This window comes from Brassica napus, chromosome A6, assembly GCF_020379485.1.
Source record: "Brassica napus cultivar Da-Ae chromosome A6, Da-Ae, whole genome shotgun sequence".
Taxonomy (NCBI): Eukaryota; Viridiplantae; Streptophyta; class Magnoliopsida; order Brassicales; family Brassicaceae; genus Brassica; species Brassica napus.
Window position 1 is genome coordinate 21,932,736 of NC_063439.1, and position 20,221 is coordinate 21,952,956.

The 20,221-nt window shown below is 41.2% G+C and overlaps 6 protein-coding genes across 9 annotated transcripts; 2 read left to right on the top strand and 4 right to left on the bottom strand.

Moving 5' to 3' along the window:
- Positions 1–877: 877 nt before the first annotated feature.
- Positions 878–2,761, top strand: LOC106348507 (zinc finger protein CONSTANS-LIKE 4). 2 transcript variants are annotated; one of them, XM_022687675.2, is made up of 2 exons: positions 878–1,661; positions 2,192–2,761. In XM_022687675.2, the coding sequence occupies exons 1-2, from the start codon at positions 957–959 to the stop codon at positions 2,537–2,539; spliced, it is 1,053 nt and encodes a 350-aa protein (XP_022543396.2). In that variant the 5' UTR covers positions 878–956; the 3' UTR covers positions 2,540–2,761. The 2 variants fall into 2 exon arrangements, with proteins under 2 accessions (XP_022543396.2, XP_013643712.2); XM_013788258.3 differs by having other exon boundaries at positions 883–1,661; positions 2,189–2,761.
- On the bottom strand, positions 2,493–5,326 carry LOC106348506 (probable protein phosphatase 2C 71). Its single transcript, XM_013788257.3, has 8 exons — positions 5,027–5,326; positions 4,641–4,768; positions 4,473–4,571; positions 4,219–4,377; positions 4,054–4,140; positions 3,873–3,964; positions 3,720–3,794; positions 2,493–3,639 (listed from the first exon to the last, which is right to left on the bottom strand). Exons 1-8 carry the CDS (start codon positions 5,104–5,106, stop codon positions 3,031–3,033), a joined length of 1,329 nt encoding a protein of 442 aa, XP_013643711.2. The 5' UTR covers positions 5,107–5,326; the 3' UTR covers positions 2,493–3,030.
- A 160-nt stretch (positions 5,327–5,486) lies between these two features.
- On the bottom strand, positions 5,487–9,959 carry LOC106348505 (uncharacterized protein slr1919). 3 transcript variants are annotated; one of them, XR_007314440.1, is made up of 14 exons: positions 9,783–9,959; positions 9,316–9,430; positions 8,959–9,205; positions 8,806–8,847; positions 8,627–8,698; positions 8,417–8,552; positions 8,134–8,291; positions 7,965–8,049; positions 7,686–7,885; positions 7,413–7,574; positions 7,070–7,219; positions 6,210–6,470; positions 5,852–6,131; positions 5,487–5,739 (listed from the first exon to the last, which is right to left on the bottom strand). XR_007314440.1 is itself a non-coding variant. In XM_013788255.3 (14 exons), the coding sequence occupies exons 1-14, from the start codon at positions 9,838–9,840 to the stop codon at positions 5,506–5,508; spliced, it is 2,184 nt and encodes a 727-aa protein (XP_013643709.2). In that variant the 5' UTR covers positions 9,841–9,959; the 3' UTR covers positions 5,487–5,505. The 3 variants fall into 3 exon arrangements, 2 of the variants coding, with proteins under 2 accessions (XP_013643709.2, XP_013643710.2); XM_013788255.3 differs by having other exon boundaries at positions 5,852–6,115; XM_013788256.3 differs by having other exon boundaries at positions 5,852–6,115; positions 9,316–9,424; positions 9,783–9,957.
- Positions 9,960–10,140: 181 nt separating this feature from the next.
- Positions 10,141–10,696, top strand: LOC106348508. Its single transcript, XM_013788260.3, has 2 exons — positions 10,141–10,367; positions 10,464–10,696. The coding sequence occupies exons 1-2, from the start codon at positions 10,299–10,301 to the stop codon at positions 10,521–10,523; spliced, it is 129 nt and encodes a 42-aa protein (XP_013643714.1). The 5' UTR covers positions 10,141–10,298; the 3' UTR covers positions 10,524–10,696.
- Positions 10,697–12,044: 1,348 nt separating this feature from the next.
- LOC106352093 (protein ENHANCED DISEASE RESISTANCE 2-like) lies at positions 12,045–13,379 on the bottom strand. The gene has a single exon (XM_013791771.3). The coding sequence runs from the start codon at positions 13,186–13,188 to the stop codon at positions 12,307–12,309; it is 882 nt and encodes a 293-aa protein (XP_013647225.2). The 5' UTR covers positions 13,189–13,379; the 3' UTR covers positions 12,045–12,306.
- A 5,487-nt stretch (positions 13,380–18,866) lies between these two features.
- Positions 18,867–19,983, bottom strand: LOC106352094 (protein ENHANCED DISEASE RESISTANCE 2-like). Its single transcript, XM_013791773.3, has one exon. It carries the CDS (start codon positions 19,883–19,885, stop codon positions 19,037–19,039), a length of 849 nt encoding a protein of 282 aa, XP_013647227.2. The 5' UTR covers positions 19,886–19,983; the 3' UTR covers positions 18,867–19,036.
- Between the last annotated feature and the right edge of the window lie 238 nt (positions 19,984–20,221).

Sequence of the window (20,221 nt, forward strand, 5' to 3'; positions counted from 1 at the left end):
TCTTAGTCGGATTCGAACTGCACTCGCTTAGCAACGCTGAAACCATCGAAAAACTCATATAGATTAAATACTAAGTATAATTGACTCAACTAAAAAAAATTATATACAAAGTTTATAAATCACATAATTAAGTATTATTTGAGATGAAATTAATATTACATTTATGGTCTCAAGCCTCAAAAAAATATTACATCGTTGATACCGTTGAGTTTAAATGGTTTTGTGACTTCTTGTAATTTGGGAATAGTTTTTTTTTTTGTTCTAATGGGCCAGTAAGTGAACCGAAAAATACACACAATATACCAGTAACACAGAAAAGGGCACTATTACTAAAACCATTAGGCCCAATTAAATACTCATAAAAGCCCATTATTGACCAACCTACCCACCGGCCTAACTTATACTTTTTTCTACACCTTTGTCACGGTATCGTCTCCATTTATGGCTAGCTTCGTGGTGGTCCATAGACTCCAAGTGGAACGCATCAAATCCCATATGCTTATTCACATTCATTTGAATTTATAGCAAAATGACCAATCTTTTTATATGAAAGTTTACAACTCTCTCTTTTAAAAACCATTGACAAATTTGCTACGTATTATTTGCAATTAAAAACACCTGTTGCCAAATGTCGAAAGTCCAGAATTATTATTACAAGTAGATGAGCGAGAACGCATGATTACACGAGAAAAGAAGACAAAACCTCATTTCGTGCATCGTCAGAACTTTTCATGCCCAAGTATTTCCTTTTTATTTTCCTTGTATGAATTATGTTGTTTGGCTAAGATTTCACCACGTGTCGCATTATCATTCGTTCTAAGTGGATACTCATGGGGACCACATGGATAGACTCATGGACAAGCTCATGTGAAGCCATATCATCACCAACCACAAAGACAGAGTGACAAATAGAGAGAGAGAGATCAGAGAAAAGAGAGAAGTAGAGAGAGAGAGAAATGGCGTCTAAGCTCTGCGACTCATGCAAATCGGCAACGGCGGCGTTGTACTGCCGTCCAGACGCGGCGTTTCTATGCCTCAGCTGCGACTCGAAGGTCCACGCGGCGAACAAGCTCGCGTCGAGACACGCGCGCGTGTGGATGTGCGAAGTGTGCGAGCAGGCGCCAGCTCACGTCACGTGCAAGGCCGACGCGGCTGCTCTCTGCGTCACGTGCGACCGAGACATCCACTCCGCCAACCCCCTGGCTCGCCGCCACGAGCGCGTCCCCGTCACGCCTTTCTACGACTCCGTCTCCGACTCCGACGGCTCCGCCAAGCACGCCGCCGTGAATTTTCTCGACGACTGCTACTTCTCCGATCTAGACGGGAACGCCAGCCGCGAGGAGGAGGACGAGGCCGCCTCGTGGCTGCTTCCGAATCCGAAGACGACGACGGCGGTGGCTACGGCGGCTGAGGCGGTGCCGGGAGATAGCCCGGAGATGAACACGGGTCAGCAGTACCTGTTCCCGGATCTGGATCTAGATTACGGGACGGTTGATCCGAAGGTGGAGACGCAGGAGCAGAACAGCTCCGGCACCGACGGCGTGGTTCCGGTGGAGAATCGAACGGTTAAGGTCGCGACGGTGAACGAGAACTGCTACGAGCTTGACTTCACCGGAGGATCCAAAGGCTTCACTTACGGTTACAACTCAATCAGCCACAGCGTAAGCATCCTTTCTCCGGTTTGCTTCAATTAATTCTGATTTATTTATTAACCGAAACCGCTAGTTTCCGTTAATTCTGTTAAGAAAAACCAATTGTTTATTCAACTTAGAATATATTTTAATAAGAAAAAAGTCTAGATCTTTGTAGTTACCACTTGTAATGACACTTAAAATATTAGTTTAATAGGTACTAATGATTGGGTGATTGAATAATGTGTTGTATGCATGCAACATATCTAACCTAATCTAGAATACGATGATTTAAATATCAAACTATATCTCAATTGCACTCGACTTTTTACTGATTATAATGTTTATTTTTAGTTAGTTATAAATTAACAAGTTAACAAGTACTAAGTATGTACTATTCAATAGTGTTCAAGAATAATTAGGCTCTTTATAAAGGATTATTGTTGAGTTGTTTGATTTTTTTTTTTTTTTTTTTTGGAACACGTTGAGTTGTTTGATTATAGTAACGTTTTATTGTAAGAGTTGTTACTAATCCAAGGGTTTTTTGTTTGTTACAGCAGGTGTCGTCATCCTCATTGGAAGTGGGAGTGGTGCCAGATGGTGGCTCAGTAGCTGACGTTTCATACCCTTACGGTGGTGCTGCAACCAGTGTAACCGATCCGGGAACTCAGAGGGCAGTGCCGCTAACGGCAGCGGAGAGAGAGGCGAGAGTAATGAGGTACAGAGAGAAGAGGAAGAACAGGAAGTTCGAGAAGACAATAAGGTATGCTTCGAGGAAAGCGTACGCGGAGATGAGACCGAGGATCAAGGGAAGGTTTGCGAAGCGGACGGATACGAATGATAGCAACGACGTGGTTGTTGGTCATGGCGGTATCTTTAGCGGGTTTGGTCTTGTGCCTACATTTTAGAGATTGCTGAGAGAGAGAGAGAGAGAGAGATACTCTTTTAAGATGTGGGTTTTGTTTGGTGTCGTTTTAGTAATAATGTTTTAACAAACTTTTTTCTTTTAAGAGTTGTTTTGTTTATGTTGATGTTGGTATGGTGGAGGGAGGGAGGGAGTAGAAGAGAATGGGTGGTGTGGTGTTATATGTAACTTATGTCTTGTATATATGATAATGTGATTTTGAACATGTTTTTTTCGTCTATGCAATGTTTTTATATTTTCATTTATCTGATTCTAACGTTTCAGCATATTTGTAGAGTTAATGATCTTAAACATGAGACTAAAGATCATATTGGGGTCTCTTACATGTAGACTTCATAAGATTTACAAGTTTATTACAAGGCAGAAGAAATATTACATTATTTGGTATTAGAACTTTTTTTTCAAAAAAAAAACAGCAAAGAAAAGAAACTTACAGTGATGAGAGAAGTTAGGCTGAGGCAAAATTTTGATTAGTTAGTGATTAGAGTTGACGTTACTTGACTTGCTTGTGGCGGAGTCGCTGTGAACTGCGGTTGGCTTTTGATTATTTTCACCTATTGATCCGCTCTGTTCTGAGGAAGTGGTGTTGGTTGCTGCAATCGCCTTTTTCTCAGCTATGACAGCCTTCTGATTAGCAACGCTCTCGTCCATATAGTTGTGCACTGTGATGTGCCCTTGAGAAGGTTGTTTGGAGGAGCTCTTAAGCTCTGAGCCGCGGTGAATTTCGCTTGGAACTTGATTAGTTTCCCCGGCTAAACCATTCTGTTCAGAAGGAACGCTGCGTCCTGCTGCTGAAACCGCAATTGGCTTTTGGTCCAAGTCGCTGAGTACTGCGGTATGGTCTTGATTGGTTTCATTGGCTGAGACATTGTGTTCTGCATCACTTGTAACTACGGTTTGACCGTTGGTTGCTATCTCCTGAGATGAGCTGGCATCTGCGTTGGAATTAGCATTCTTGCTCTCCAGGAAACGTACGACTACACATGTAATATTGTCTGCACTTCCTCTCTTTATTGCTTCTCCCACAAGTTTCTTGGTTGACTCCTCTGGATCTTCAACCTCTTTCACCACTTCAACAGCTTCCTGCAAGACCATTAGAGGATGGAATCAAGCTTTTATCTCATCATCATTCATATAAGACATAATAAGTCAAATTGACAAACCTCATTAGAGAAAACATCCCAAAGTCCATCGCTGGCAAGGATCAGAAACTCAAGAGAATCATCAATCTTCTCTTCCTGCAATGAAGACATGACACTTTGAACACAAGTAGATGTGTAATAGAGTTGATAGGAAAGTGAAGTCATCATATGTACCTGGATCTCAGGGTCAGCAATAACATACTCTTTAAGAAGTCGATCACCAAAGGAGCGAGAAACTGCAAGAACTCCTCCAACTCTCCAAGTCCCTATTCATTCTAGGAATCAGGACTATAATGCAGTAAATAAAAAAAGAAAAAAGTGAGAAGTAATAATTCTAAGAGTTTCTTTTAATTACCAGCCCACATGACAAAACCACCAGCATTCTCAATGCGTTCACGCTCATCGCTTTGATCAGGTTTATGGTCTCTTGACACAGCAAAGGCTACAAAACACATGAACCATCTCATTTAAAAACATTCACATTATCATAAGTTATGACAGATCTCAGTTTAGATAGTACCAGTTCCGGCTCTACAGATAACAGCTCTGGAATCACCAACGTTTGCAACAAGTAAGCGATCACGAACGAGAATAGCAGTAGAGGCAGTGGAACCAGCGTCTATAGTGTGATTATTTTCTGACTTGAGAAGTTCAGAGTCTGTATGATTGTAGGCATCAGCTGGAAACATTAAAAAAAAAACGAAGCAACTGTTTTATAGATCAAACAATGATTAAGTTGGAAAAAAAAGAAGATTAGAGGGGAAGTAAAGAAACCAATGGCAGATTTGGTGTCGGAAATGAAGTTAGGATGAGTGATAAGATTGCTGAAAAGATGACGCTTCAAATACTCAGCTGCTGCGGCTCCTCCATGTCCTGCAAGGAAAGATTACTCAGATTTGATCGTTCCTAATGGTATGAGAGATGGGTGGTACAGAAGAATACCATCAAAGACTCCAAATAGACCAACGATTTCTCCATCGATACCATCGATTCTTGTTTCGAAAAAGTCTTCCATTGATGATCTCTTTCCAGCTGAGCTCGCATAGCCATAGCTAAACTTTTCGTTCTGGCTGAAAGTTAAAATGAATGGGAACATTGATGATCAATAAATTCATGTTAAGGAGAGCTCTCACTCAAAAACAAAAATGTATGAAGATCTTTAAGGAGCAGATGGGAGCAATCATTAGATGAGTCAAGCATGTAGCGAATCATGGAGAGAGTTTTAAATGACTATTCATTTAAGTAACCTTAGCCACACCACCACCAACAAAACAACAACAACAATTGAATAGCAAAGAATCAATGGAACAGAGAGAGAGAGGTGTGACCTGATACCGCCTCCACTTGCTGGGGCTTCAACAACCCGCATCTTATTCGAATACGACAGTACCAAGTCCTTATATCCCATTTTTCTTTTTCTTTTGCAGAATTCTCAAATACAACAGAATCTGGTAATGATGTTAAGCACACATGAATTTACAAACTCACAGAGAAGATTGGCTTGGAGAGAAGAGAAAGAAGGTGAGAGAGGTTTCATAGTCCAAGGAAACCAAATAAGGAAACAGAAAGCAGCGGTTCGACGTTTTCCGGAAGCGATGGTGTTCAGCTTTTTCCGGCAAAGGATCAGTGGTGCCTATGGTCTTTGCTAAATATAGAAAGCTTTATGGACTTGCAAGTCAAAAAAAAAAACAGTTCAATCACAGATCTCCAAAATGACACGTAGACGGATATTTTAAACTGTTACATATTCCTGGTGTATATTCTCTAGCAGTAGGTACTAAGATGAAATAAGCGAGTATAAAATAATTTATTGGCTCTTCTTGTTGTGATGGAGCAGTTTGGAGAAAAGGATCCAACAATTGTTAGGCATTTTCTGGCCTAAATGTGTACACAGTGCAGAAACTATATCTAAAGCATAACTGTGAACCTCAGGCTTCCTTGACATCCGAAGAAGCATTGCTGTCCACATTCCTGGTGCAAGCTTCACGGCCTCATTCAGACATTTGAATCCATTGCTCACTCTTTTCATCGTCCCTTCTTCCTGAGAATATATACATAGAGAGAGAGAGAGTAAAATGATGAGACTTAATGATAACAGTTTCTTCAGAATCCAATGAGAGGATTTTTGTTAAAAGGTTTTGATGATTACAGACCCTAAGATTGATGGTTTGCTTCTTCTTCATGTTCAGATCAAGAACCTCTTCTTCCAGGAATATATCAACCACTCTGATTATGTCTTGAAGAAGGAAGACCCGAACTCTCTGCCCTTTCTCTGATAAGATGAACAACAGCAGATCTTCTGTCGCCGAAACTACTGAATGCATGTCGAATGATTTCAGTTCTGATGATTTCTTCATCGTTTTGTCTTCTGGAGAATCTCCAGATGTCACAGAAGCCTGTTCGGATATCGCTGCTACCTGAAAGAGAGAGTTGCTAACTCTTTCTTCAGGTTACTCTGTTTCACAAAGAAGAACCAACTATATCCTCAAGAGGAGAGTTGTGTTAACGTACCAGGCGTTCAAGTCGATTCCACCTTATTGATCCATCGTTACAAATGACAAGTTCCCTTAGAATCTTCCTCATATCTGGGCTTGGATCTGCTAATAGCCTCCCGATCACAAATGGATAAGCACTTTCGATGACTTTGAACTCTGGATCAAGAATCTTCGCAGTGCCTTCTAGTGAACCAAGGGATCTTATCACAAGAGCATAATCTGGAGGTAGTGAGAAATTGAAGTCGTACATAACATCATACAATTGTTCCATCACGCCCTGTACAGGGAAATAAGCAAGGATTATGGCAGATGTAAGCATTGTGGGAGGACAAAGTAATCATCACGGTGAAAAATTCTGTCAGTAGTATAAACTATGACCAAGTAGCTACTGATTTGGTTTCTAACAGTTTAAAATGTAATTCATATCTCACGGACAACCAAATTCCTTTCTCAGATATTTAGCACGCCCTTTAATGTTTTGGACCATATATAAATTGAAGTTTTCATTTTGATGCATGAGACTAGCTAAGCACTTTCATCCAAATATACGTGTCACTGAAGCACAGGCGGATTTTTTTTTGCTAATGAGGTCTATTTAATTACATATCATTTTTTTTTTGAATGAAATTACATATCATTTTAAAACAACAAAATTCCTAATGTTACTATTAATTTTTCTAACGTTGTAAGAAAAAAATCATTTCAAGTTGTGCCTTTCCCAACTTGCACGTTTAGTTGAAAACGTTTCAGCTCATAAGCAATAAAACTAGAAATGTTATGAAAGGCTTTGCCACAGTTGTATCTTTCAGTGAATGTGTTTGTAGGGTTGAGTGTAACTTACTAAATTTCCGTTGCAAGATGAAGAAAGGAGTATACCTGGAAATCTTGTGAAATTCGTGTACTAGAACCAAACGAAGAACGTAAAGCATTTGAAACTGCTTGTATATCGACTCCTTCAGGTAAAAATCCCAATGAAAGGAAATCATTTGCCAAACTTAGAGAGTCACGGTTGACAAAATGCACCAGCTGCAATCGCAATAAAACTAATCAAAAATCAACTAAACAACGATTTTAGATGGAAAGTTTTTATTCTCGATCTTCAACAGAAAAGGACGTTGCATGTAGTATATTTTATAAGCAAAATCGAGGAGAGAAGCTAAAGATACCACACGCATATAAGACTGAGAAAAAGGAAAAGATTAACTGAAATAGAGCTTACAATTTGAATAAGTCCAACACGATAGTGACGTGGGATATTCCCCATCATCCCGAAGTCGAAATAAACAAGAGACCCTTCTTTTGTAGCCACAAGATTTCCTGGGTGCGGATCAGCATGAAAGAATCCAACCTCAAGCAGCTGCTTTAATGAGCATGATAGGCCCTGTAATACGAACCAATTCAAGGTTCTCAGTGGAGCACAATGTCCATAGATTAATTTGTCACTATGTGAGGACATTAGCCTAACTTAATTAGGTATCAGTTATTTAGTTACCTGATCGATCAAGTCCCTTCTATCAAGAGAAGCCCTTTTCAGCTTAATTTCATCTGTTAGTTTTATGCCATCGACCCATTCCATTGTGAGAACCGCGGTGCGTGTAAAATTCCAGTATATTTTAGGGACTTTAATGTTCTCTGCTCTATGATTCTTGGACATATTCCTAGGTGCAGCGTTATCATTAACCTGATCATTCGCTGTCAATATTTAAAGATATTATGGACCGGAAAATGGTATTTCAGAAGAGAATGCACAATTTGAAACAAGAGAGCCTACCTGAATCGAAAGAGTATAGAGACGCAAATCGTTCTGCATTTTTTGCCTCTCGAACGTAATCTATTTCATCAAACATATGCCTGACCTGTTCATTCCAGAGAGACATAAGCACGTTTGCATAATATATATAAGCAGAGAACTAGTGCTAACGTTTCAGATAATTGCTCACCATTTCGTTCACTGCTACCAAAAGATCCTTACGGGCTTTCGCAAATCGTTTGAGTTGTCCCCCGATCATATGGAATAAGAGTGCGTCACGTGTTAGCGAGAGTGACATTCCAGGTCTCTGAACTTTAACAGCTACCAACTGTCCAGAATGCAGATGAGCTGCAATAATTGAAGGGAAAAGGTGAACCATTTAGCTTCTAGTAACTGTAAATTGAGAACAGTGGCGAGGACAGCAGCAGAGACTGGATAGAAGAAAACCGAACACAGTTAAAAAGGTATCTAACCTTTGTATACCTGGCCAAGAGATGCAGCAGCAACAGGCTTAGGACTGATATCGGCAAAAAGTTTTGACACTGGAGCACCCAATTGCTCTTCAATACATCTCATAGCAACACTATTTGGAAATGGAGGAATTTGATCCTATAATAATCCAATATCCAATTATACCAGTACAACTAAATGAATAACTTGAAAGAAAGAAAAACAATGCCGACCTGCAGTTTTGAAAGCTCCTGACAATAAATAGAGGGTAATATGTCTGCTCTTGTGCTCAGCGCCTGTCCGAGCTGCGGCCCAAAATAGTGTATTATTTTGTGAGGATTCAAGAAAAGAAGAGGCAGAGATTAATAAACTTTAGAGGAGTGCTGGAATAAAAAGCGAACAACCAACATGCCTTAATGTAGAAAGGCCCCAAGCTGATAAGAGTCTCACGGAACTGCATCCAAAATATGATTCAAATTAATAACTGGCCGAACCATATGTCCAAAGAGTACACTTCGTTTCATCTAATTAAACAACAGATCATCATAGGCTCGAGTATACAGACCTTGACAGCCCGTTTCCTCATATCCTGAACAAACAGCTGCCAAAAGGTAAGCTTCACCACATAGAACGAAATGATAGCAGCTCTATATAGCGCCAAAAAGGGGCCAAAGCGATACACTGCAGAGAAACTTTTCGAGCTATACGCTCCAAGAGCTTGTCCAAATTCGGTTTCAAGGGATTCTCTCCGCAACTTTGCATACTCTGCCGTAGGTCTTCCACCATGAACGCTGGTGAATTCCGTCGAATACCTGTGACATCCATTCCCCCCCCAAAAGAAAAAAGATGAACTCAGTAAAACATCCTGAAACCCTCGACTGGTTGTGAATCCACAAATTATTCGGTATGATCAAGAACTCACGTTCTGTGTTGCAAGTAAAATGGTGAAATCCGTCTTCCAAGTTCACCATCCTTTCCTCTCGATATGTATCCCACAGGCTTGGAGCAAGTAGGTTTGTCATTATGTGAAGCTACAACTATAACAACAACCTCATCAACATTTAACCTAATAAACGTCTTCTCCTATACACAACCCTGATGAGCTGATCTAGCAAAGATAAAGAGTGAAAACGTCACTGAAGTTGAGCTCGAGCAACCGTGGAGGTACAACAGCAATGAGTAATTAACATCAGCAAAACTCTCCAATGCTCGTGATAATCACAATTCTTCACTCCGCTATGCCTAGCAAACTAAGTGGATTCACAATAGCGATTACCGATTCAAATATTCAACCCGAAAACCATTAACTCCCGCAATTTTGTTCTCTTAATTCGTAGAAATTGTTGACGAAGCATTGAATGCGAGACCGAAAAGGGAAGAAATACGAACCTCTCTGGAACGGCGAGACACGGCGGTGACGGCGGAGAGCAACGAAAACATTCCTCATCGGCTAAAAGCAAGGACACGACGATGTATTCACTCGAAGAGTATGCGAGATTCCCATTAACACTCGTACGGCACCTCTCTCTTTGCGCCGGAACTGTTCGCTAAAATGCGCAAGCGAGATCGCCAATATGACTTTGAGTATCTCTCCACGTAGGTGACGATGCGCCACGTGGAAGACACGTGGCAATCACAGAGTCAGTCGGCGTTTATTATGTTACTTGGAGAAGTTATATGGGCCGGATGAGTCTTAAGGCCCATACGTTCAACATAACTGGAGTAAGGAAGGTTAAACATTGATCTGATTTTTTTTAAATCGGAGAAGCGTAGATAAGTCGACGACGACGACTCTTTTCTCTCGCTGTCTCACTGTATACAATCTTAGTCGTCTCCGGCAGAGAAACTTCGGTGAAGTATAGAGCCAGATCGTTCCGTTCTAGAGTCTATTTCATTTCGTCTGCGATGGAGAAGTCTGTGGATCTAGTACCGGCTTTGGTTACTTTCCTAGCCGCAGCTCACGTCATTGCCTTGGTAACTCTCACTTGCTATCCTCTCTATTTCGAATTAGTTCTATATGTTGTTCGCATCACCGATCGTTGATCTCTTTTCGGAATATGCGATGTGTAGGTTTACTGGATTTACAGATTGGCCTCTGATCGTCAGCCTCCCAAACAAAAACCTCAGTGAGGAAACGTCGGCAGATGGATTGGACTTTCGATTCATCTATTGGGCTTAATGTCTTAGTTCCGACCTGATATTTTGCGTTATAGATGTTTTTTTGATGAATTTGTGATTGAATATTTAGATGCTTATGCTCGAGTTAATGCTAATAAGGGATGTGTCCTTTGTTTTTGGCTCTATCCACTATTTTCTCAGTTGCCAGCTTATATGGTTGGATAACTTAGATTTGCTGCACCATTGACTGATTGATCATTGTTGTTTCCAAAAGTTTGTGTTTTAGAAAAAAAGTATTAGGCCTAGGGATTCGAAACCTCTGAATCATCAAAAAAAGTAAAGAAGTGACTTTGTCTTGTGTGTGATCACAAAAATATCATACCATTGGGTAGGAGTGATTTTCACTGAGCCAGACGCATGTCCAGTAAGCTTTTGGGGGTGGCTGTCGCATTTATTTTCTGAAGCGAGTCCAAGCTTGTTAACAGCTTTGATGGTGCTGAGTAGCCAAATTAATGTTAACAGATGTTCGTTAGCCGACCTAAAGAGGGCCCAGACAGTCTGGTAGTATTGGATTCGTAATGTTTTACTTCCAACTTTCAGTTGGATTCGTAACTCAAAAAGAATAAAAACTACGTCCAACTTCGGCTAATTTTAAGTATATGAACCAAACAAAAAATAGTTGACATTGGCTTTAATAAACTTGAAAATGAGAGAAAGTAATTATGATTTTATTTATTTGATGTTTATTCATAACAATTTATGAGATTGAACAATGTGAAATTAATCGGCTTCTCTCTTATTTTAGAGAGAGAGAGATTTATCTCGAATCTTCTCCTTCTTATCACTCTTGGATCTTTCAGAAAGAGAGGTTTCGCTGATTTGTCTGGCCGGTTCATCTGGTTGTCTCCCTTGTGTAGGACTTTTGCTTCTGGGAAGCAGTGGCTTTCTTAGCACCGGTTTCGCCGGCTTTTGGTCTCCGGAAAGCGATGGCTTCTTCTGCACCGCCGTCGCCGGCTTTTTCCCGGTTGTTTCCGAGTTCCGTTTGATCTACGTTCTAGTTCTTCTTCGTCCAATTGCCTCTCGGTCTGAATCTTTGAAAAAAAATCGAAGACTTTGGTTCGATTGAAGGCAGTTGATGTTTCCTTTGGTGAATCGTAGATCCGCCAGTATGATTCTTCGGTTCGAACTTCGGTGAAGTTGTTATGTTGAACGGCTCATCCTCTGGTTCGACTTCGCTTACGGCGGAGCTCAGTCGCATCTTGCTCTGGTTCCGGTGGAAGAAGTGATCTCGTGCTTTAACGCGTGTTCATTGATCACTGGACGATCGGATACGTGGTGGGTGACGCGTTTTTTCTTTTTCAACGGGTTTCGTCTATGGGCTTACGGTCCATAGTTTGTAAAGTTTAGTCCAACCTGTTTGTTGGATTTTCTTGTAAGGTTATGTTGTTAGGTCTTACCTGTTGGGTTTTGGTCCACTAATAAAATTTTTTAGATGACAAAAAAAAAAAAAAAAAAAAAGAAGAGATTGAACAATGTGACACGTCTCAATCATCATCACCATAACCATCACAAATGCAACGTGGCTGTACTCTATCCTTGGTCTCGTGATACGATGCTCACACCGAGGAGAGTAACGACTAGTGTGCAGCCTTTATCCCTTATAGGTTATTTTTTGTTTTTTTGTAACAATCCCTTTATGGCTTATTCATAATAAATAAAAAGTTGCCGACAAAAAAAAGTTCATAACAGTTTATGAATGTTTTAATCTTTCTATTAAAAATTACTTGAAATTAATTCAATGCGTGTTGTCGTCGTGGCTTGCTTCCGCTGAACCCATCATTCTGTACGGTTTCACTGGCTGCGGGTCGACCACAAACGCCGAAGATACCTCCATATGACACAACCTAATGCCTCCGATCAGTCTCTCCGGCAGCTCATCCTCTTCTTGCGCCTCAACAACGTAGCCAATGTCGATAATAAGGCTCCTTGCGTACCCGAACAAAAGCCGTACAAGGGCCGCCAAGATGGGCCAGCTACCTGTATCGATATCGATCTCAAAGTAGTTCGGTCCTTTATGGTAAGTACACCTCACTGTCTTAGCCGCAAGGAACGCGCCGAACTGCCCTGCGGCCGCTTTAACTATCCATGGCCCTTTCACCACTTGGCTCACTATCTTGAACCTCTCGTTACGGAACGAGTCGTCTCCGTCTATGAACCGTTTTAGGAGAGAGTCTAATGGAATGGGTTGGTCCGTCGCGAAGTAGTGCACCGAGTGGTAGTGTTCCTTGCCTGGAATATGAAAGTTCACAGCGAAGATGAAACCGTTTTGGGATCGGCCAAGAGACTGTGCTTTTCTGAGCGCGTGAGCCACGCGGTTGTCGGGACGAGCTAGGATGTTGTCGAGGTTGGTACTGGATTTGAGCCAGTCAACGCCGGCGGCAGAGAGGAGGTAGTCTCCACCGGGACATTTCTGTTTGCTGGTGAAGTAGTCGGCGGATCGGACAGAGAATACGTCTCCTGGAGGTGCAGCAAAGCCGTTGATTCCTGTATGGAGATCGACGTGGCGTGTGGATCCACCATTGATCGTTTCGGTTATCCACTCCGGTTCCGTGGACTTCTCTCCGGTTCTGGTCTGCTTGGCATTGTTATCATCAGAAGGGCTTTGGGTTTGGTTCATGATGTGTGATGCTCATTCCTTGTTGTTCTCTCTCTATAAGTAGTATGGGGCTCACTAAAAAAACATGCAAAAAATGCGCCAATGGTCCATGGTTATTAATGTTGGTACCGTTAAGTACTTAATGTGCTGTATCATGACAAAGGAAGATTTAGAGTCTCCAAACTCAACGAAACAACGTGGCTATTTTTAGTGGCGTAATTGTTGGGGATGGATTTACATCCTCTTCAAGGTTCATTAGACATTGAACTAGGCCCATATTGCTAGGAAGCCCTAGGCTTCATCTTTTCTATAAATAAGGAGCTACCTTCTTATGGGAAAGGATCTTCTCCTCTTCTTAGTCTAAAAACATATTTTCATAGAGATTTTGTATTCTAAGGTTCACTTTACTTTGTAATGAACCTTGAATCAATGAAATCTCTTTTATATTCTTTTTCTCATTTGATTCTTTAAAGATTTCTCCTAAGCCTCAAGAATCTAAATCTTATTTTTAGATTCTATTATTGTATTGATTCAACAAACACTACCAGCTTACACACCATTTTTGGATCAAACAGTTGGCGCTAGAAGGAAGGGGCTAGGAGAATTATTTTCAAAGCAAATCGAACTTGGGAACGATGGATCTCGTCGGTTTCTACTCCATCTTGGCTTACAACAGCCACAGATCTGGGCTCAAAGACAATGATAATTTTTGAGAAAAGGAGCCCAAGTTAGGCCCAACCATATCTAGTCGACACCTCACCCTCATCGGGAGCTCCGGGTGAATCACGACGACGGAACCGCACACAAAACAGTGGCGATCTGCTCCAAGTCATCAACCTAAGCGGCGGAGGCAGTATCGGCGTCTGTAAAGTCAGATTCTCTCGCCAAGAGAAGAGCCTCCGTCATTCTCGTCGAAAATCAGCCGAATCTTGCGACGCTCCCGGTAAAGCCAAAAACTTTCTCGCTTTTGGTCAATGCCATGGAAGTCAGTTCGTTTCTTTAGCTCGTGCAAGCTCCAACTTCTTTCCAGTCCATGAAGAAAGCAGTGATGATGAACCAAATCATCCCGTAGCTTCGTCGCCTCGTCGCTGTGGCAACCACGTCTCCGACTTTGACGCCGACAAGGAGAACAAGAGGGAACATGGAGAAGTATCTCACCATCTGATTGCACGACGAGAAGCCTTCGGGGAGAAGTAGTCAGAGATCTCCATCTCCAGCCTTCACCAAGCATCAAGCGAGTGGGTTAGGTCAGCATCTCCGGACCAGAGAACTTCAAAGGTACAAGCTTTATGTCTGAAAAGAGATCTCTCGTGTGGGATTTTGATCGAACACTTGGTGGGCTAATGATAACATGAAGCAACAATGGCTGTTCCTGTTCGTAATCCTCTGTCCGCTCTAAAGATGGTGGAGTCATCGACCTAGACCTACGAAGTGTTGGCATTACCGGAACTTATTCCCACAAAACGACATCAGAGACAACAATCTCAATTGCCGTCGCAAACGTTGAAAAAGACGAGCACCAGAAATCTGATACTCGCAGCTCCTTCTCTGTGGTTCTCTGAAGCTTCAATCTTGGTCCACTCTCGGTTTGAGCCAAGGAATTCTCGTCACAGACGTCTACTCAGCAAGAGAAATTCACTATATCTCTCACGCTTCTGCTTAAACCTGGTTCCCGGAAGTGATGGCGTTTCCCACTATGCCTTCATCATATGTGTCTGTTCATCTGTTTCTGCTCAAGAATGATGAACTCAGTGGCGGCAAGGTCATGCTTCTTCACTCGAGCTCTCGAGAACAAGCTCGCCGTAACCGGCAGAGGCGTCTCTCCCCGACAAGAGTTCGCCACAACCAACATGTGGGCACAAAAGGAAACAGCTTCAAAGACTCCGTTTCTTCTTGGGAAGATGATGGAACTTGGGTTTGAGCAAGATGAGGTCACGCTCGGGTTTCTTATTAGCGAGAGGGAGTTGAGAAGAGCTACAAAAACAGTTGATCAACACAGTGAACGGGTAGACGTCGTTTCCAACCATAAAGTTTCCATCTTTATGCTGAGAGAGATGACGACGTGACAAGGGGTTTAGTGAAGTCAGTGAACGAGATCAACATCTTACTTCTTCATCAAGTAAGCTCTCAAGAAAAGCTTCCCGTCAACGGTATATGCATGTTCATGCTTGCAAAGTGCTGCTCTCAAAGCTCTGTCAAAGCTCAAAAACAGAGTCTCACTAACTCTCCAACTTCAGAGCTGATTGCTTCTCTGTCAAGCAAGAATCTCTAGACGAGCTTGCCGGTGGCAGTCTCAAGGATACAGCAACAAGCATCAAGCTCTTACATCTGCGTCACAAAAGCTCCTCCAACTAATCGTCCCACAAACAGTTCGGGTTCAATGCGGAAGTGTCATCGTACTTTCATCAAGTTCTTGCTTCCTCGTCAAGAGAGCTCTCACGACAAGCTTACCACAACCGGTACGAGCTTCTCGTCAAACTTCCCATGAAATATCATCATGGCCCTTCTCGTCAAAATGGAAAGGACGCACAGCCTCTTATACTCCCAAGCGCACGGCTCCATGGACTCGTATCTCTTATGCTTGGTAACTAAGCTTGAGTCCGCCAAAGCTTAGCAACCTCAACCGCACGAGTCGAGATAAGGGTTTACTCACATGTTTCTCCCTCACGACAAAGATAAGTTCTCTTATCATCATATGTTTTTTTCTTTTAAATCACACATGTGTCACGATAGATATTATAGATGTGGTTTAAATTATTAAACAACTCATCCTCGTATGACTTTTATGAGGTCTCTTGTTATTTGCTTTACTGTTAGTAGCTTATGATATTTATAAGTTGATAATTAATATATCATCATGCACAACTCACTAGCACTAAGTAAAATCAAGTTCAATCGGTTGTTTATTAATTATGCAACTGTTGGTTATTTCTCTTGGTTTATATTGATCTAATCATGATCATGCCTTTTGTGAACCAGAGCCAAAGAGAAAAACAGAGCCAACAAGCTCTCACCACCGTCATATCAGCATGCTTCGAAAGACGGTTCTCAGCTTCGAGCTTGTTGAAATCAGTACAAGCAGCATAAGCCGGCACATTTCTCAGCATCATCATAGCCTGACGAACACACAAGCCAACAACTTGCTTGGCACACACGATCTCAACACGAGGTTTCGGGTCAGCAATAGTTCGGTAAACGTGTATTTTAGGCACAAGTTTAAATTGAACTTGCTTTTTATTAGGCACGAGTTTGCGGTCGACTCGCTTATTGTTAGACACGAGTTTACAGAAACTCGTCTTTGGCTAGGCATGAGTTTACAGAAGCTCTTCTTCTACTAGGCACGAGCTCTCAGTAAACTCGCCTCTGTCTTAGCATGAGTCTAGTAAACTCGTCTTTCGCTAAGCACGAGTTTAAAGCAAACTCGCTTATTACTAGGCACAAGTTCGAAATAAACTCGCCTAAACCGTCATAGGCATGAGTGTGTCTAGTTCATTGTCTAATAAACCCTATTCGTAAACTTCGCAGAGATCGATTACATCTCTCTCAACGAACTTGGGGGGACTTACTGTTGGGGATGGATTTACATCCTCTTCAAGGTCCATTAGACATTGAATTAGGCCCATATTGCTAGGAAGCCCTAGGCTTCATCTTTTCTATAAATAAGGAGTTACCTTCTTATGGGAAAGGATCTTCTCCTCTTCTTAGTCTAAAAACATATTTTCATAGAGATTTTGTATTCTAAGGTTCACTTTACTTTGTAATCATCTTTGTAATGAACCTTGAATCAATGAAATCTCTTTTATATTCTTTTTCCCATTTGATTCTTTAAAGATTTCTCCTAAGCCTCAAGAATCTAAATCTTATTTTTAGATTCTATTATTGTATTGATTCAATAAACACTACCAGCATACACACCATTTTTGGATCAAACAGTGATGTGGAAACTTCTCGATGCTTTGTTTGGCTTGTGCTACTTCCCCATAGTATCAGATCCGAGGCTTGTGATTGGTGGGTTTCGTCCACAAAATCGATTATTGTAATAATAATATCAAAACTAACATCCAAAACCTGAAAAGATTTTAATGTATGATATCTGAAACCGGTTAGTTCGATTTTTTTTCTTCTAATAAATGTAAAATGTATTTAGTCAAGAACTTTGTACAACAGGTGCCTAAGAGTGCTGGAGAATGCAACTACTAAGAATAGCAGATTTCAAAAACTGTTTTTGTTTAAGACTCATCTTTGCAGGCCGTGTTGAGTACCAACTGTATAGTGCTTCTTTCAAGTTGTCGTCTCTAAATTTGTTGTATAGAGAGAAGCATGTTCCTTAGAGTCCTGTCTACAAACATGATTAGGCATTCTGGTTACAGTGGTCGTTCTCCATGGTGTCCTTAAATTTTTCTTCCTCGATCTACATGCTATGTGTCAATTTTTCCAGAGCATATCTTAGCAGGAATAATTTAACTTTGTCCATGTATGTATCTAATGCAAATTGAATGATGGAAGACCATTTTGCCGTATAATCTGTGTCCATTAGGCCTTGGGAGCGACTTCCATATCTTTAATGTGAGCATTTTATAAAAGAGACGTTGATGAGTTTTTTGGACCTCTTGGAAATCCACGTTTGCATTCCATTGTATCATCTTTACCTCTGGTGGTCAGCCTGTTCTTCATCACAATCAATTGCATAAAAAAGTATTAGAGTAGCCTGAGTAAACCAAATCCCTTAGCTCCATGTGTTGAGGGAGTAAGGGCATCAGCATTAGTGAACTCATGGAAGGGGTTCACAAAGTATTTTTTTATTATTATTTTTTTTCTGTTTGATTTTTGTTTTAAAAAAAAAAAAAAATTTATTAATCGGACCAATCGCGGGCCGACACATGTCGTGGAGTCCGTGTTACAGTGATGATCTGGGTTTAGTGCAGTGAACTCCCAAGAAACAGGTTCATTGCTTTTGTTTATTTTAATAATTTTTTTTTTTGATTCCTGCTGATTTTAGATGTGACTAAATATTTTATGCACCAAATTCTTGGCTATGTCCCCCAAGAAACTCATTTATGATCCTCGGCATCGGTTTCGGTAGCTTTTTAGGAATTAAAAATACATTTAGTGAGATAAAAATATTTTTCTGAAAAAAAAAATTGGATTTTGAAGCTATATAACTATGGTCTAATGAATTATAAATAATTCATACATAATCAAACTACAAACCCGGAAAAGGTATTTGCCTCAATTGTAGTTTATTCTCTTAAGTTTCTTTATTTTCTTACGAGAATAATTCACGATTTATTCTCCCGGTGATGCTCTGTTTCTGACATTTTCAATCTCGTCCTTTTTATCATTTAGTAGAGTTGTCTAATGTTGTCGATGGTGATGCTAAGCTAACACTTCACCGTACTACATTGCCTATTCCATCCATGCTAATCGAGCCTGGTTCCCGCAGTACATCCTTTAGGCATCCATATTTAGACAATGATGAGTACTAGAACGATTACTACTACCGCCTCTAACATTAACTCGAGAAATATCTTGTCAAACTTATGGCTTTAGGTATTTTTGTCCATATCCACGATTCATCGTTTGTTTTTATTACCGACCAAAAACACAAACTTTTAAAATCAAATAAACTTCACCCAGTGAACCTAAGGGGATGGCTGATCTGAGATAATACACTAATTATTTAACTCAAAAAGAATAAATATCAAATATAAGTATATCTTCACCTAAATTTAAATATACGATTTGCTTACACTCTTACACATAACGATCTTTCTTTAAAAAACAAAAATAGTAAGACATTAATTGGTTTAATATTATACTTGAAATGATTGATTTTATATATTCCATGTTTATTCATAACCAGTTATTACTAATCTCGTCGCGGTGGCTTTGCTTCCAGTGAACCCATCATCCTGTACGGTTTCAATGGCTGTGGATCAACCACAAACGCCGATGTTACGTCCATATGACACAACCTAACAGCTCCGATCAGTCTCTCCGGCAGCTCATCCACTTCTTGCGCCTCGACAACGAAGCCAATGTCGAGAATAAGGCTCCTGGCGTACCCGAACAAAAGCCGCACAAGGGCCGCCAAGATCCGCCAGCTACCTGTATCGATATCAATCTCAAAGTAGTTTGGTCCTTTATTGTATGTACACCTCACGGTCTTAGCCACAAGGAACGCGCCGAACTGCCCCGCCGCAGCTTTAACTATCCATGGCCCTCTCAAGACTTGGCTCACAATCTTGAACCTCTGGTTCCGGTACGAGTCGTCTCCGTCTATGAACTGTTTCAGGAGAGATTCTGATGGAATGGGTTCTTCCGTCACGAAGTAGAGAACAGAGTGGTAGTGTTCCTTGACTGGAATATGGAAGTTCACAGCGAAGATGAAGCCGTTTTGGGACCGGCCAAGAGACTGTGCTTTTCTGAGCGCGTGAGCCACGCGGTTGTCGGGACGAGCTAGAATGTTGTCGAGTTTAGTAGTGGATTTGAGCCAGTCAACGCCAGCGAGAGAGAGGAGGTAGTCTCCTCCGGGACATTTCTGTTTGTTGGTGAAGTAGTCAGCGGAGCGGACAGAGAAGCCGTCTCCTGGAGGGGAAGCCCATCCATTGATTCCTGTATAGAGATCGACTTGACGGGCGGTTCCACCATTGGTCGTCTCGGTTATCCACTCCGGTATGGCTGGCTTGGGGCTACTATGGTCGACAGGGCTCTCCATGATGTGTGATGCTCATTCGTTTTGTTCTCCTCTCTTTCTTTAAGTAGTATGAGACAAATATAAAAAAACATGCACAAAATGTGCTAATGGTCCCAGGATATATGCAGGGGCGGTCCTGGGCACAGCGGACTGAAACACCGGCTTAGGGCCCCCAAATTTTTTTAAAAAATTTACATAAGAAGGGGCCCCTAAATTTGTAAAAAAATTTTTTTTTATAAAACCCTTACTAAATTGTTTTAGGCCCCCAGCATCTCAGGGACGGCCCTGGATATATGAATGTAGAATACCGTTGGGTTATTATAGCTGCTATTAAATTTCATGTACTATTTCACCAGA